Source organism: Lepisosteus platostomus, chromosome 18 (assembly GCF_059453375.1).
Source record: "Lepisosteus platostomus isolate fLepPlt1 chromosome 18, fLepPlt1.hap1, whole genome shotgun sequence".
NCBI lineage: Eukaryota > Metazoa > Chordata > Actinopteri > Semionotiformes > Lepisosteidae > Lepisosteus > Lepisosteus platostomus.
The window spans coordinates 5603001-5618195 of NC_142628.1; the positions used below are offsets into that span (position 1 = coordinate 5603001).

At 39.2% G+C, this 15195-nt stretch overlaps 2 protein-coding genes across 3 annotated transcripts; both read right to left on the reverse strand.

Moving 5' to 3' along the window:
• Positions 1-1458: 1458 nt before the first annotated feature.
• On the reverse strand, positions 1459-10444 carry gal (galanin/GMAP prepropeptide). Of its 2 annotated transcripts, XM_088611495.1 has the most exons (7): positions 10250-10444; positions 9804-9884; positions 7702-7756; positions 6117-6188; positions 3540-3626; positions 2217-2288; positions 1459-1766 (listed from the first exon to the last, which is right to left on the reverse strand). In XM_088611495.1, the coding sequence occupies exons 2-7, from the start codon at positions 9882-9884 to the stop codon at positions 1705-1707; spliced, it is 429 nt and encodes a 142-aa protein (XP_088467621.1). In that variant the 5' UTR covers positions 10250-10444; the 3' UTR covers positions 1459-1704. The 2 variants fall into 2 exon arrangements, with proteins under 2 accessions (XP_088467621.1, XP_088467622.1); XM_088611496.1 differs by lacking the exon at positions 6117-6188 and having other exon boundaries at positions 10250-10436.
• A 2670-nt stretch (positions 10445-13114) lies between these two features.
• On the reverse strand, positions 13115-14980 carry LOC148645517 (uncharacterized). Its single transcript, XM_088612000.1, has 3 exons — positions 14685-14980; positions 14172-14551; positions 13115-13622 (listed from the first exon to the last, which is right to left on the reverse strand). Exons 1-3 carry the CDS (start codon positions 14817-14819, stop codon positions 13151-13153), a joined length of 987 nt encoding a protein of 328 aa, XP_088468126.1. The 5' UTR covers positions 14820-14980; the 3' UTR covers positions 13115-13150.
• Between the last annotated feature and the right edge of the window lie 215 nt (positions 14981-15195).

The window sequence follows — 15195 nt, forward strand, 5'->3', positions numbered from 1 at the left end:
GCCCTGGTGTGAGTGCATGTGTCTGTGTTTTCCCTGCAATAGTCTGGTATTTATTAGAAACTTGGTAGATATATAAATATGGACTTAAATTACATATTGTGGGTCTGTAGTGTTCTTTGACATAAATGCACATGATCTACCCTCAAAACATTTGTGCAAATTAAGAGTTACAGGCACTCACAGTATATCATTTAATTATTATATCAATGTAAATAACCTACTGGCCAATGTTTGACATGAAAATGTACTTTGTTCTTTTTGCTCTAAGCGAGTTAGTCCATTCATGTTAAAATACAACCAGATAAAAGTGCAAAGGGGTGTTTGGAAAGAATCCATGTTTTTGTATTCTACAAGAGCCGTCCGTGCATGTTAGATGAGAAAAGTGAAGGATGTCACATAAGATGTACACCAATTAACTTCTATGTTCAGTATAAGTCCTCCTCAACAGCACATTTCACTACTTCAAATCAAGCTGTCCCATACCTGAGACATGTCACTCACCTCATTGCATCAAGGCATTCCTGAGATATGTGGTGATCTGAAGTGTCAAATGCTTAGTAATTCACTGTACAGCATAACATCTGGGCATTAGGACGGAGGAGAGATTACACCCTGCAGTATTCTTTTCAGATTTTGCTTCACAGGACTTCATGTGCTGACTTTGTTAATTATAAAAGTTTAGATACTGGTACTAGCCCAAGTTGTAGATATTATCCCAAAATGCTCATTTTAACCTCTGTGACAGGTCCATCAATTCGGATCAATTCTGTAGTTTGTTTTTCTTAGTCGAAAAGTATGAAAATGAAGAGAACGTAAGTCGTATCTCAGCAGAAATACATACTGGGCACTACATTGTTTTATGTTGAGACCTGCTAATTCATCTAAGTTAAGGAACTCTTCAGCCATGAAACAGGAAAGATTATGAGAAGACGTAATAAAAGTATTCAAAATCCTGAAAGGCAAAATTAAACCAAGGAACTTCCTCAGGATCAACAATGAAACACAGACAAGGGGAATCAGGTCTAAAGGAAGGGGAGGGGCTTACACAAAGGATTGTGGGAGTTTGTAACAATCCACACCTTCAAGCAGGCTGCCTAGGATATTTCACGAAATAAGATGGATACAAGGTCCTCAGGTTACTAACAACCAAAGGAGCAGAGGCTGAGTCACTCTCCCTCTTTTGTAACCTTAAAAACTGCTAATTCAGGATTCTGTGCTTCCCCGTCTGAAAATAAGTTCGAGGAAGCAGAAAAAGAAATGTGTTATTTTGTAATCGTCCTTGAGCGTAAGCATGTGATGTGTGGAAGCCCAGTTACAGCCTCAGGGTCAACCAGCAGTTTTTAATCATCTGACATTTCCCACATTTAAAATGAGAGAAAAGTGACAGCTGACACTTTTGAGGGTTCAAAAGACATTTTAGTTCATGTTAAATAGAAAGAAATACTGTCGACAAATAGGACCAATGCAGTTACCTAGTTTATTCAACAAGACATTGTTTTATAACAAAAAAATCTTTGTCTTGTTAATTTATATTCTTACACAAAGCAGTAAGCAGATACCATGAAAGAGTCACCACCAGATGGCATTATAAGAGTAGTGTAAACAAAAATCAGCTGGACCACCAAGAGTATCTGAGTTCACTCAAAAGCATTTCAAAGGGTCTGGACTCCCAGAACAGCAGCTTTACACAGGGCAACATGCAGGCTATGGCTGAGCGACCTCTTCTGACGTGAGCGAAGGGTGCAAGTTGTCAAGAGCTCCCATTTCTGAAAGAATGAGGACGAGAAATGCCAACAAGACACCAAAAACATGGCAAAACTTGTCAAGTGTTTCACCCACAGCTATAACCTTTACTATTATAAACTGTCACAATGTGGAAACATTCATACAAACAAACAGGTTGTTATGATTTCATTTTTCCAGTAAAATGTGTTGTGAATGTTTTATTCATTTATATACCCAGCTCTATAAAAGAGTACAAATGTAAGCTGCTTTGGATAAAATTATGTAATAATAATTGTCCTAATGCTGCTTAATTATTATTGTTCATCGGTTTTGCCCCAAATTATGCAAGTCATTGCTTTTGGGAAATTTGCACACTCACTCAATATGCTCTGCACAGGTCATGTGGCTGACCTTAACACTATAATTCACTTCTGGTTGCAGCTAGTCTAGAACAGTGAAGTTCTAATTACAAGTGATAATAATGGGCTTACCTTTCAGCCTCAGGTAAGTCAGGAAGTCAATCACAGTACGTATTACATTCTCATCGCTTATTCTTAGTGAACCTGCAAAATTGGATAAACTTGTTGTGTGAATTGAAAAAAAAACTGCTGAGCAGAAAACTGAAAATGCCCTGTCAGTATATCGGTTTTTTGCTCCCGCTAACTGCAACGGTATACACTAACTGGTGATGCTTCAACTGAATGGAGTCCTCCACATTCCGAATATGCCTGTTCCACAACAGAGGAATTACAGGCTTTTTAGTAAAACTACATTGGATTGTGCATTGGAAAAAACAGCCTAATGTACCAACATGTTGTTACACATAAGGGGCTACGAAACCAAAGAAATATCACGAAGTGACTGATCGGATTAATCAATAAGTAAATTAAATAATCATAACCCCCCACTTGTAAATTATTTGGTCAGGATGATACCCATGTGGTTGGTATAGTTAGGGTCAGAATTCTTTATTCTTTGGCACAGCTTAGGTAAAAAGAGTAATAATTCAGGCACACCTAGTTATATATATATTAGCAATGACAGTAAACACTCTAACCAACACAGAACATAAACATACAACACTATGTCACACTATGTACAAACTTTAAAATAAGGTATCCAGAGGCCTAATGTCTTAACTACCCAGACTGTTACCAATTATTCAAACTCTTATGTAACACCTACAAAAGCCAAAATAAGAGATAAGCTGCCTTCTCATCTATATGTATGGAATACAACCTGCAGTTAAACCCTCACTCTGTAATCCCCAGATGCCACCAAATGAATGGGAACCTATTTCTCTATTCTAAAATTCACCCACAAACCAGGAGAGGCTGTTTTTAACCTACGGATTCCTCATACAGGAAATCGGAGTTCAGCAAGCTCTCTTAAGTTCTGAACACTTAGCTCCAATCTGGTTTTTAAGGGTCTGATCTGGAACACAGAACACTCCCCCCACCTCTCTCTTCTTCCTTTTGATGCCTTTCACTGCTTCACCAACCTCCTATATGGTGTCTCCCTGAACTGTTGATTTACCCAGAACTTAACTAAGGTAAATCTTACGATTTCTTTGATCACAGAATCTGGACCCCTTAAAACACAATCAAACATCCCCTTGCCTTGAAGTTGGAAATGTTGACACCAGATGTTACCCATTGTATGGAGATTCTCAGAGACACTTCCATAGCCACCTATAGCTATAACAATATGTTTGTAGTTCATGCACGTTAAAACTGTGGCCAAGAACAAATAGTTACCGAACATATTTCTTTATTAATTCTCGGACATTTTCTCGTATCTGAACTGCCTCTTACCTGATTTGATGTCATCCTCCAGCTGCAGCTCACGTTTGCCGGCAAGGCCATGCTTATCGCTGAGAGAACGGTGATTGTCCACTGCATCTATGAAAACAGAAGAAAAGACACACAAGATTTACGTACTGTGTATACTTTGGAGTTTAAAACCATAGAGCTCCAAACAAACCTCCTTATATGCACATGCCAGTGCTAGTTTAAGGAATATGTTTAATGGACTAGTTCATTCCAAGTGTTTAGACAATCCAAATTAAGGTTCTTGAAGTTAGCACTCCTTATCATATGGATGTAAGTCAGTGTTATTTTATGTGCAATGCTCACAAGTATATACAGTTGTTATAAACCAGTCCTATCACAGTCCTGGAGGGCTAGTGTGCTTCTGCTGGTTTATGTTCCAGCTCAGCTCTTAATAACTTTAATCATCTCATTAATGGCGTAATTAGACCAACTTAACTATTTTTCTCCACTCTTTAGTCGCTACTGCTTTAAAGAGACATTGAAAGCCTACAGAAACACCAGCCATCCACGACCAGGATGGAAAATTACAGTCACTTTAAAAAAGAGAAGGCTCTCAAAAGGTTAAGTAGTGTAATATACATGAAGAAGCAAATTCTGATCTCTTGGTGCTCTAGCTCCTTACACAATCATTTTGTATTTTAGTTTACTAGTGATAAATGGAAACACAAGCACAGACATGAAAAATGCAAGAAATCTTTTGTATTGTCGTAGGCTTGGAAAGGGGGAACTGAAAGAAGAATGAAGCTTCTCACCAGGGTTTACTTACAGTATAAGCATGTTATTATGCAATTAGTCATGTTTTTGACTGCATGGCCACCTAGTGTTAGTCAAGGAGATTTTCTTGGTAGGTCTGTTTTAAGTTGTAAAAATGAAACACAGCGTTGACCCTTGAGTGAGCCTTATTAGACAGCAGAATAAAATGTACAGAAAGGCCAAGCATGCATGCCAAAGTTTGTTATTTTATAAATCAGTTCTTGCATAAGCTAAATTCTATCCTTCAGTTTATAACTCCCCACCGGTTACAGTCAGTTATCTGAATCCAATGCCAGCATATCATGCTTTTCATTGTGATCACTACATCCAGTTCAATGTTTTATTTAGTTTGCCGGCCAAACCAGAAACAGTCAGTCTTTCTAAAGAATGAAGAAGGACAGAGTTAACAACAACAGTACATACTGACTTCTTTCAGCTCAGGATGGCCTGCAAAGGCTACTGGAAAGATCTCTCACAGACTGATGCAGGCGCTCAGTCAGTTCACCATGCCTAGCTGAAGGAATGACAGCCTCACTGAGGATGAGGCTGACCGAGCCCTCACCCCCACTTTCATAAAGAATGAGCCTGGACGCTGCTCAAGGGTGAAGATGGGGTGAAGGGAGGGATGGGAGAGGGATTTGCAGGGAGAGGATCCAGAGAGGTGAGATAAATACACAGAGGACAGCAGACGCAGGAGACATTAGAATCTGACCTCCTCCCGAATTTCTGTTAAAAGCCCAATTTGAGCAAGGATTGGGGAGAAATCAACTAGTATTTCACCGGCTGACATTCAATGCACTTACAACTGCCACTTAACTACTTTGTAAAACACGGAACTCTCAAAATGGATACCCTGTATACTTCTAGTCCTTAGGGCGTGAGAGGTCTTTCCAGAGGTCACTTTGTGCTGAAATCGGTCATTTGTTGTTTCAAATATAGACAAAAATAACAACAGAGGAGAACACAGAACACATAATAGGCAACACAGAAAAAAACTATAACCAAGGAATTAAAGTACATATAGGCACTACTGCTTAAAGACTGTTGGCATGTTCATTACTCTATTAGCTTTTAGGTTAACATAAAAGTAAACCAGAGCTAATATTTTACATGTTTAAAAAAATAACATGACCAATAAAAATAAATTGTAATGAAGCATTTTGAAATAATTTCCTGATGTCTTTGAAAAATTAGAGGTCTTATTCACATGCATAAACACCAAGAAAAGACTGACGAATTTCTATGAAAAAGGCCTTGTTTAGTATAATATCAGATAATTCAATTTCTATTTAGTCTTTATACATGAATGTGTTATACCTGTTTCACCCATCCATTTTCTAACCGCTTCATCCAAATCAGCGTCACACAGGAGCCAGAGCCTATCCCAGCAAGCAACAGGCACAAGGCAGGGTACACTATAGACGGGACACCACCCCACTGCAGGCCAGACACACTGACACACACACAGGATGAGGGACAATTTTCCCAGAAACCAATTAACCCACCAGTATGTTTTTGGACTGTGGGGGGGAAACGGGAGCAGCCGGCGGACACCCACATGGGGAGAACCCCACAGGGGGGACACACAAACTCCACACACCCACAGCACCCCAGGTCCAGAACTGAACCCAGGGCCCCAGCGCTGTGAGGCGACAAGGCTAACCACTGTGCCACCATGCCACCCTAATACTTTTTTTAGTGTTTATTCCTTGTGAATATTAACAGGTAACATTAAAAAACACGACAGACGACATTTCAAAACGTGATGCCTCAATCGACTTTAGTAACCTGCAGAAACTATCTTACATTCACCAAGCGGCTCTTCTCTCCCCCTTGCACTGGGAGAATCCTTTATCTGTATAAGGTGTTCAATACGACCTGAAACAAAGGGATGATGGCATTTTACCCAGTCTTACACAAACTGGAACCTGACCTTCCATCATGTAGGTTCCTAGGAAGGGTTTCGATGCAACTACAGCACACTGACATTCACTCTGTGCAGAGGCTGGGAATGCACAAGTACAGATGTGTGTTGCATTTCAAAGCAGAGCGGAATGTGGATGACACTTTCATGTCATGGAACTGTTAAAGTTGTTAAAATAGGTTTACCCTTTAAATGGGGAAAAGAGAATCGCGGGCATTTTAGTTGCATTCTTCTTTTCAAAATGCGGAAGACCAACGTTTATACTGTATGTGGGAGGCCAGGTCTGGCTTAGTAATCATGCTTGAGGTTATCTATTTTTTTGGCAGGGACAGCTTTTCAACAGCGGCATGGAAGAATAGGTCATTGATTCATGTGTAATTTCCAGAATATCGAAAAAAGAAAAGAATGAAAGAAATCTGAAGGATTATATTCAGGATAAGATACTTGCCGCTGAAATGGTAAAGAAAAAAATCATAGCTATTAAAAGGACAAATAAAACCATGCTCGCAGGTGGCTCCAGGTTTTTCATTACGTAGCAGCTCCTAGGGGGAAGGATGCTATATTGAAATATTTGTGTCTGTGACAAATAATGGAGTTTTCACTGAAGTGATTTTCAAACAGTGGCTGGTTATCCATGTTTAACAAAAGGTTAGAGATGGGGAGTAAACCAGTATACAGATATAAGATATAACATTATCTTCATCAATCCTGAAATTTCTTCTGAATTTAAGTTTTCAAAATTAATTTAGCTGCATCACTTTTATGATGCCGAATTAAATTCTTATTTAACTGTGAGATTTTTAATGTGGCTGATGGATACTGGATACTATTATTATTTGGCTCTGTGGATGACCTTGACTGGACATTACATGCTTCATTGGAAAATATAGGTAAAATTAAACAATATTTATAACTAGCAAATTACATGATTTCCAAATTATATGATTAGGTCACATTTTGAACATAATGAAATAGGAGAGCTGTAAGTTTAAAATCATAAGGTAGAGGAGTTGGACACTAAGTTTAATAAACACACTCATTATTAACTTGCTTGCTCGCTAATAACTGAATTGAAGATAAAAACAAAGTGAGTGTTTTTATTACTCAACTAATCCCTGTTTGAATTAATTTCTATCTGAAGTTGGTTTGATTTGTGAAAATGGAAACACATTAGATTAGGGGCTGCAAATGCAATTTATAAATGTTTTAGACATGGAATATATTAATAATGTATCAAAAGAGAGATATAAATGTAATAATAACCAACCTTTTTTGTAGCTTACTTGCATAACAGTAACTAAACTCTGATTCAAGCCTGACTAACAGCACAAAACCTAATCCCATGGTTATTTGCAGAAAGTAGTTTCTTTCATCTATAATACCAACAGCTGACTTACTATCCATTTATAAAGTGTAATTTTACAACCTCTAACCCAAAGTGTGATCACAAAAATAGCTTTTACTCACGAGGCCCCAGTAAATACCCGGCGCTGTTCAGAGTCCAGCCTCTCTTTTCCTTCGCCTTCAAGAGGGAGAAACAAAAAGTCATTTTTGTCACAAATGGAGATAATGCAGCAAGAGCCAGTTGCTGCGTAGCATCATGAACAGAAACATAAGTGCAATAAAAGAGTAATAAAACATTACAGAGTCTGCAGACAATTTAACAGATGTCGTGTAAATGCGCCTCTTTAGCACAGAATGCCTGGATATTATTTAAGCACAGAAATGAAATCCAGGATCATGATGCAGCAGTGCTATACACCATACCACAATACTGCCATACATGCACATGATTCTACTGACTGTATTAAACATTAAACATTACTTATCTGCTTATCTAACAATATACTAAACACGTTCTTCTAAAAGAGAAATGGACAGATTGGTACATAAATCCGATAACATTGTTTGTGTCAAAATGTTTTCCTTTTGAATAAGAATTAATTCCACTCAACTGTGGAGCAGCCAGAGAAGGACTGGCTGGAAATGACCTTGGTGTCAAGTAAATCTGTACACCAAGGAAATGAATGTGATCAAATGCTCTTTGATATGAGGATTTGCAGCAGCAAGTGGTCTGTGTAAGAAATGTAAATGTGGTTGAGTAAATCAACAGGCGTCTGGTTGTATTAATGGTTATTATCCGCTGAAGTGTAATGCTTTGTGGAAGAAGGTAACCTACAGTTTCTGTCCACCTCTTCAACAAAAAGTTACCAGGCTTTAGCCTGGCTATTCACATGACATAAGAGAACTGAACACAAAAGCTTTTCATTAAACCTGACCATCCTGATTCATCATTCTTATTCTGTGTCAGATTTGAGCATCAGTCTCGAAGACCTGGACTGCTGATCTCATCCTTGTGATGCAAAAGCAGATCGTAGTATTGCACAGGGAAAAGTTCCCCACTTACAGTATATATAATTCAATTTGATTTCTAAACTTGGCTGTATAATTACTTGCCAAGTGTCTATAAATGCTATACAAAAAATTAATTGATCTTGTTCATTGCAGATCCCTCAGTGTTAGCTCCTCAGAAAGATGATTTTACCTGCTGGAGGTAATGCATTCATTTTAAAAATTACTTTAATTATGTGACAAATTATTACTGAAATGACATATCTTCAGGAACTCATAATTAAGTTATCCAGATATTTGCCTACTTCTGAGTGCATTGACGGAGCCACTGATATTTAAATATAATCCAGCACATTTCAAGCAAAAGATTGCTGACATATTAACGTGACTATTTCATAACAGTTTCTGTTGTGTCACTCTAGGGAGTAATAATATAGTGGAAAATCAAGATTGGGCCATATACTGCTGCATGTAACAAATTTAATATACGAGTCCTAACACTCTCTATTAAAATTAAAGGCAATAAGCATCTTATTATCTCGTACAGTTGTATTTTGTCCATTGCAAAGCAACTACATAATTGCTGCAGGAAGTTTCAAGACGCAGGTAACATTGCAGTTAATTAGCATTCAAATATTTCTTCTATGTAAGATATAATTGTTCTAATAAAAGTCTAATGGACTTGCTATTATGAGCTGCATACGCTTCAGAACAATTACAATAACAGGATAATATTTCTCAGGTGTCTAAATTTCCTACAGATTAGTTGCAATCATGGGCAATTATTGCGTTTTAAGAGGATTTTTTAAAAGCTCCCTATTCACATACTACTACAGTATAACTAAAATACTGTATTGAAATATAGTGCCAAAATAAAAATAATGTTTGACTGCTTCATCGAGGTCTAGAACAATGAAGTTGTGAGGTGTGGTTTTAAGGGTTTAATGAATTTAAGTTACATTTTTGCAAGACAGTGTAATTTTAGATAATATAGACAAAATGAATATTTCTCTTAGTTTATATCCCTCGGCAAGTCACATAGACAACCAGGATGCAAGGAAGCACGCAGGATGACAAACCAGTATCAGTCAAGTTAATGAAAAGAAAACCTTCTACTTGCACAGGATAAGCTCCTCGGTAAAACGATAAATCGGGAGCACATTTTAGACAGCATACTGCATAAATAATTATAACAAAAGAAAATCTGGAAGAAATACCGAAAGAACCAATCCAAACGTCTCTGACAGGGTGGCACACAGTACAAGTGATACGCAAAGAACACCAAAACACTTCTGCATCTGTAGAGAAACAGGGGTGGAAGAGTTTAAGACTCACACATCAATACGCTTTTAAGCTAAAAACTTTCTCTCTGGCCTGGTGTAGTTTTAAACAGTATTTAATTATTTTACACAGTATCTTCAGCCAGCAGTGCGGCAGCTAGGATTATTCGTTGTAATATAAATGTCACTTTCAGGACTTTGCCCACTTCATCGTTAATTAAGTACAAAAACAAAATAAATATTTGTTCTCAGTAATATTATTGTAGCGAAGTACATTACGATGTTATTTGGCAAAGGCAGATGTTTCTCCAAAATCTCGCTCGATGCTTGCTTGGCTGCGAATTTATTAATTCCCTGAACCAGTGCAAGATTTAAAATCTTACCTTGAAAAGTTTGCTACTTGTAAGTGCCTCTTTCCAGAAATCAGGTGAAGAGTTGGTTTGTGGAATTTCAGCAGACAGTTAATAGAGAGAGAAATGCGAGTATTACAATATATTTTCTTCCATTCTGCTCTCGGTGCCGGGAATTTCGGATGGAATGGGTAAGGTCTATCGGTGGCTTTTATTTACCTCTCCCCTACCCCCGCCAAGAAAAATAAACTGATGTCCCCCCCAGCTTCTCGGGTTAGACGTCACCCCTAATTTCCTCCCGTTCCCCTCCCATCAGTACATGTGGATAAGAAAAAATTGCTGCAATGCAATTATGTTCTCATGGAAGTGATTTAAGAGCCGAAGATGGATAACAGCCGGATAATTGCATTGGGTTAGCATTTGGCTGTATAGAGCTTACCTTGGGGGTAACGCTTACGCGAGCTACGGTACCTGATTACGTCACGTATTACAATAGAGAAGGAAAAGTAACTCGCGGGATGCATGACACATAACACGTAACTTTCCCCGTGTTCAACGGCAACACAAAAGAGTACGGGAAAACAGCAAGGTCTACATTCACCTTAATTACTCTGGCTATATTTGGACTTATGGCAGGATGCGTAGGGGTCTTCTGATCGTCACTGGCTTCATTAAAAAGTTTGTGCATCAAATCCCACGTGATGAAACATCGTGACATGGAGACATGAACCGGTTTTTAGAGAATAGTGTATTCTGGAATAACAAGCAGCAATAAAATGCTTGTGAAAAGCCCTTCTCAATGGTGCTGAGCACAGTTACAGACGCTCACAAGATCTTAGAAGTTGATCTGTACAGCAGAACAATTTACTGTCTATAATGCTAACAACTTAATTAATCCTTTGATTATTAAATTATCCTGCTCCGATTAAATACATTATTAAACTTTTAAAAGAGAATATAATACGTAATACGAATTAAGTATATGATGAGACTCAAGGGAACAAGTAATAGGTTTATTCCATGCTGAAAAAAAGAAGAAAGAGAACACAACGTTTCGGCCGTGGAGCCTTCTTCAGGTGTGTCCTGAAGAAGGCTCAAACCTGCCAGGTTTGACTCAAACCTGCCATTTACAAATGCAATAAATTGAGAAAATGATTACCTCGAAGATTATTAAGTCTATCTGGTAGCTGGGGAACTGACATTTTGTTGAACAGAAATTAGGTATTTTTAACGTTTGCTTTGGGCAAAGCTGATGTCCAGTGGGCCTATCCCTAAAGTCCGAGTATGAACTGCCCAGACGACACTGTACGACTTGATGAATTTTTAATAAAATGAAACGACATATCTCATACAAAAACATCTTTAAAATGTTTCTATAGCTGTGTCCCAGTTCTGTATTTAACGCTACAGGGACCTAAGGAGAAATGTATATAGAAAAAGATAAATGTCTACAAGTTACCTATGGGTTATTTCCCTGAAGGACGATTGGTTGTTGTCGATTGTAACTTATACAATGCTCGGTAATTATATCATGGGCTGTAAATGACAGCATTAGACTTAATTATGAGTCACATTAATTAGGGATAACTAACACTAGGCTAACTGGTTCTATTCAGAACACCAGAAAAGACACAGAGGATTGAGAGGATCCACTCATTGTGTTCAGCTGGTTCCTTTCTCTGTAGTTCAGCCAGTACCGGTTAAACTGGGGTGAAAAAGCAGCCCAAGGAAAGGAACATTACAGGGTAACTAATCTAATCTAACCTAACCTGCCTGGCTTTGGGAGACTGGATGAAATTGCTGCACCTGGGCTACCAGTGCTGCCCATACTGAAATAGATGGCACTATGAGCCATCTGCACACACTTCCATTGTCCAATGTAAATATGTCCACTGTTCAGACAACAAACATTATTTTGTGGACTCATGCATAAAAAGACTAAGTGTATTAAATACGTTATTATTATTGTCAGTCACCTCATTATGTTTATTGAGAAAATGCAAAGGCTCTTTCACCCTTGTTGCGACTGCAGCTGTGCAGTCTTCAGAAGTAATAATTTGCACTGTTTATATCAAGGTAATACTTAGGTGCCTAGACTGTTCTTTTTGGTTTAATGATACAATACTTTCCTCGCCAACCCCTGTGAACTGATACCAGTTACTTCCTTTTGGAACAAAGCTGGGTTCCAGCTAATGTACCATCTACTGCCTCCCAATCTTTAGCCTCAAGATTTTTTTCTTTGTCTGACAAATCAGAGAGGCGTAGCACGATGCTGAAGGGGTTCGTATTGCTGCCCTGCAGCTCTGGGTTCAAACCCTTGTGTTCTATGTGTGTGGAGTTTGTATGCTCTCCCCATGTTTGTGTGGGTTTCCTCCCACTGTCTAAAAACATACTGGTAAATTAGCTTCTTGGAAAATTGACCCTGGTGTTAGCGTGTCTATATCTGGACTGGCGTGCCATCCAGGGTGTATCCTGCCTTGTGTCAATTGATTGCTGGGATAGGTTTCATCTCCCCCGCGACCCTGAATTGGATAAAGCAGTTAAATGAATGAATTAAATGGGTGACAGAGAGCGAGACAGGATACCCCAGGCACTGGTTTAGACACTCAATTCCTCTACAAGGCAGCACAAAGATGTTTTACACTCCAGGTGATTAGTACAGTATGTTCAAGATTGACATTTGTAGCAAAAAAGTTTGTGGTGGTGTTCATTTCCCTCACATTATTAAGCTAAAACACATATTATAAGATCTGAGATATTTCATTTCATGCTGGCCTTCATACCTGGGAAAGTGTTCAATGAACATTGTTTTAGAGTAGGCTAAAAGCAGAGTTGAATGCCTATTAAAGCTCTCACCAACCCATTTTTCAGATAAAGGACTCACAAGTATCACAAAAGCCCACTTCAACGCTCTGATTTTTATTCTACATACACTTATGTTGGTTTCATTCCCTTAGGGGTGAAATACTGTGTCGCGAAGCAAATGTAACTCCGGTAACAAATACAGTAGAAAGAAAGCACCAATAAAATACAAGATAGAGTGGTGAAGCATATTATGTGAGGAAATCGTCGTATGTTCTTCTGAGAGCTCTGCGCACTGTGTGATCTTTGTGATAAAGCTGTGCTCTCTTGCGCAGTGTCCTCTTCCTGATCTTTCTCACAATCCACTGGGTTTGGGCTCACTTTCTCTGCCCCCTGCATCCCTGCTGCACGCGCCTGAGCAGAGCCGTCCCTGCTCACCACTGCAGCATTCTGAACATCCTCTGCCCAGCTGCGTGGCAGACTGTCGACTCCATCACAGGGCCCTTTCAGTGCTGCGCCTTGGCTGCCTGCTTTCATGTGGATGTTGAGGCTAATGCGAACACATTCGTGAGACCTGTCAAGCAAGTCACTGGGCGGTGCACTCCTAGAAAGAACTGCAGCACATTAGCATCAGCCAAATCAATGAAAGGTCCATTAACATGATATTTTATACACTTTATCCCATAGTTCCAGGTACAACACACACAGACCATGGTTACTAAATGACATTTCATATCTTTAAGGTAAGTGTAAGGGAAGTGAAATTACTTAGATCAAACTGACTTCTTCTTTCAGAATTAAAGTTACCAAAAAAAAAACAGTCCTGAAGGTGTACAGAATAAGGAAAACGACAGTGACATTTTTTTCAGATAATCCAGAGCCTCTGAAGAAGGCTCCACGGGCGAAATGTTGTTTTCTTTCTTCTTTTTTTCAGCATGGAATAAACCTATTACTTGTTCCTTTGCAGCCTTCGCGTGCTGACGCAGCTACCCACCTGAATTTTTTTCAGATATTCTGGTAGACTACTTATACTGTATTATCATTAAAAATATAAAGATAATTATCTGGATACTATCGAAATATGTTGTTACAGCAACCCAAAAAAACAGCACTGACTCAACAGTGCTGACTACAATGATGATAAAGTAATTACCTGTGGCAATCCTTTACTTTTGTTCTCTGGTTTGTGCACCCTCTATAATCGTCAGTTACACTTGAGTCTAGGGGACTACCATATTTACTGGTTGTACAAGTCTTGTCCTTGAATACAATAACTGTGTGTTCACCACCATGTGCAACCCATAGGGCATCTTCCCCAAAGTCGCGCCCTAAATGTGCTTCATTCTTGTGCGCGCAGGGTTCGTGTCCCGACAGAGGCGCGGCCAAAGCCCGAATTCGGTGGTCCCCAGCGATCCTGACTCGCCGTCCTCTTAAGTGCGCCAAGTAATTGGACAAATGGTCAACGTCATCATCGATCATTTCGTTAACTCCCCCTATATCCACGCTGACAGTGGACAGCACTTTGCTGAGCTCCTGAAAACACACAGACACTTTTATGAGTAAACGAAGCTTCTAGTAATTTTAACATGTGTTTCGCTAGTACCTGGGTGCAAAAGGTTTGGTGCGCCGTCTCATCAGTTATAAAATCTGGCAAGGTGCAGCTTACCCTTAATTTTTTTGCAACCCCAAACCGTTTTTGCCTTGTGCGATCGACGCAACTACTTCGACTCTCCGAGACTTCCCCAGACTGCTGTGCTACTCTAGTCTCACCGCTTGGTGCCATCTCCCTGTAAGAACGCATGGCATTTGGAAAGATGTTAAAAACCTTGACAATCTGGCTGCAAGGTCAAAGTTGAAAGGTTGTCTTGCAGGAACAGAAGTGACAAATGCTGGACATATGCGTCGCACTGGCCGTACGCGGATGATGCACTTGCTTGTGCAATAATACCCCCCCCCCCCAAAACATGCATTTTACGCACAAACGTCATCCACAAAACGTGGTAAGAGTAGAGCAGTACCGTCTCCATCACAAAACAACCAAGCGTTTGATGTGTATTACAAGATAACAAAAATGTCGAGTGTCGCTGTCAGACACATGACGTAATTAAATCAGTAGAGCAGCACCTTTTCACAACTCGGCGGATTTGGGTGCGTAAATTAAGCAGACTATTGCATTA

Coding starts and splice junctions, on each gene's coding strand:
- gal (XM_088611495.1), bottom strand. CDS start 9,884: ATGCAGAAGTGTTTTGGTGTTCTTTGCGTATCACTTGTACTGTGTGCC. Junction 7,757..9,803: donor CGTTTGGATTGGTTCTTTCG/GTATTTCTTCCA, acceptor TCCCTCTTGAAG/GCGAAGGAAAAGAGAGGCTG. Junction 2,289..3,539: donor GGAGGATGACATCAAATCAG/GTAAGAGGCAGT, acceptor CCAATTTTGCAG/GTTCACTAAGAATAAGCGAT.
- LOC148645517 (XM_088612000.1), bottom strand. CDS start 14,819: ATGCGTTCTTACAGGGAGATGGCACCAAGCGGTGAGACTAGAGTAGCA. Junction 14,552..14,684: donor GGGTTGCAAAAAAATTAAGG/GTAAGCTGCACC, acceptor GTGTGTTTTCAG/GAGCTCAGCAAAGTGCTGTC. Junction 13,623..14,171: donor AAAGTAAAGGATTGCCACAG/GTAATTACTTTA, acceptor AGTTCTTTCTAG/GAGTGCACCGCCCAGTGACT.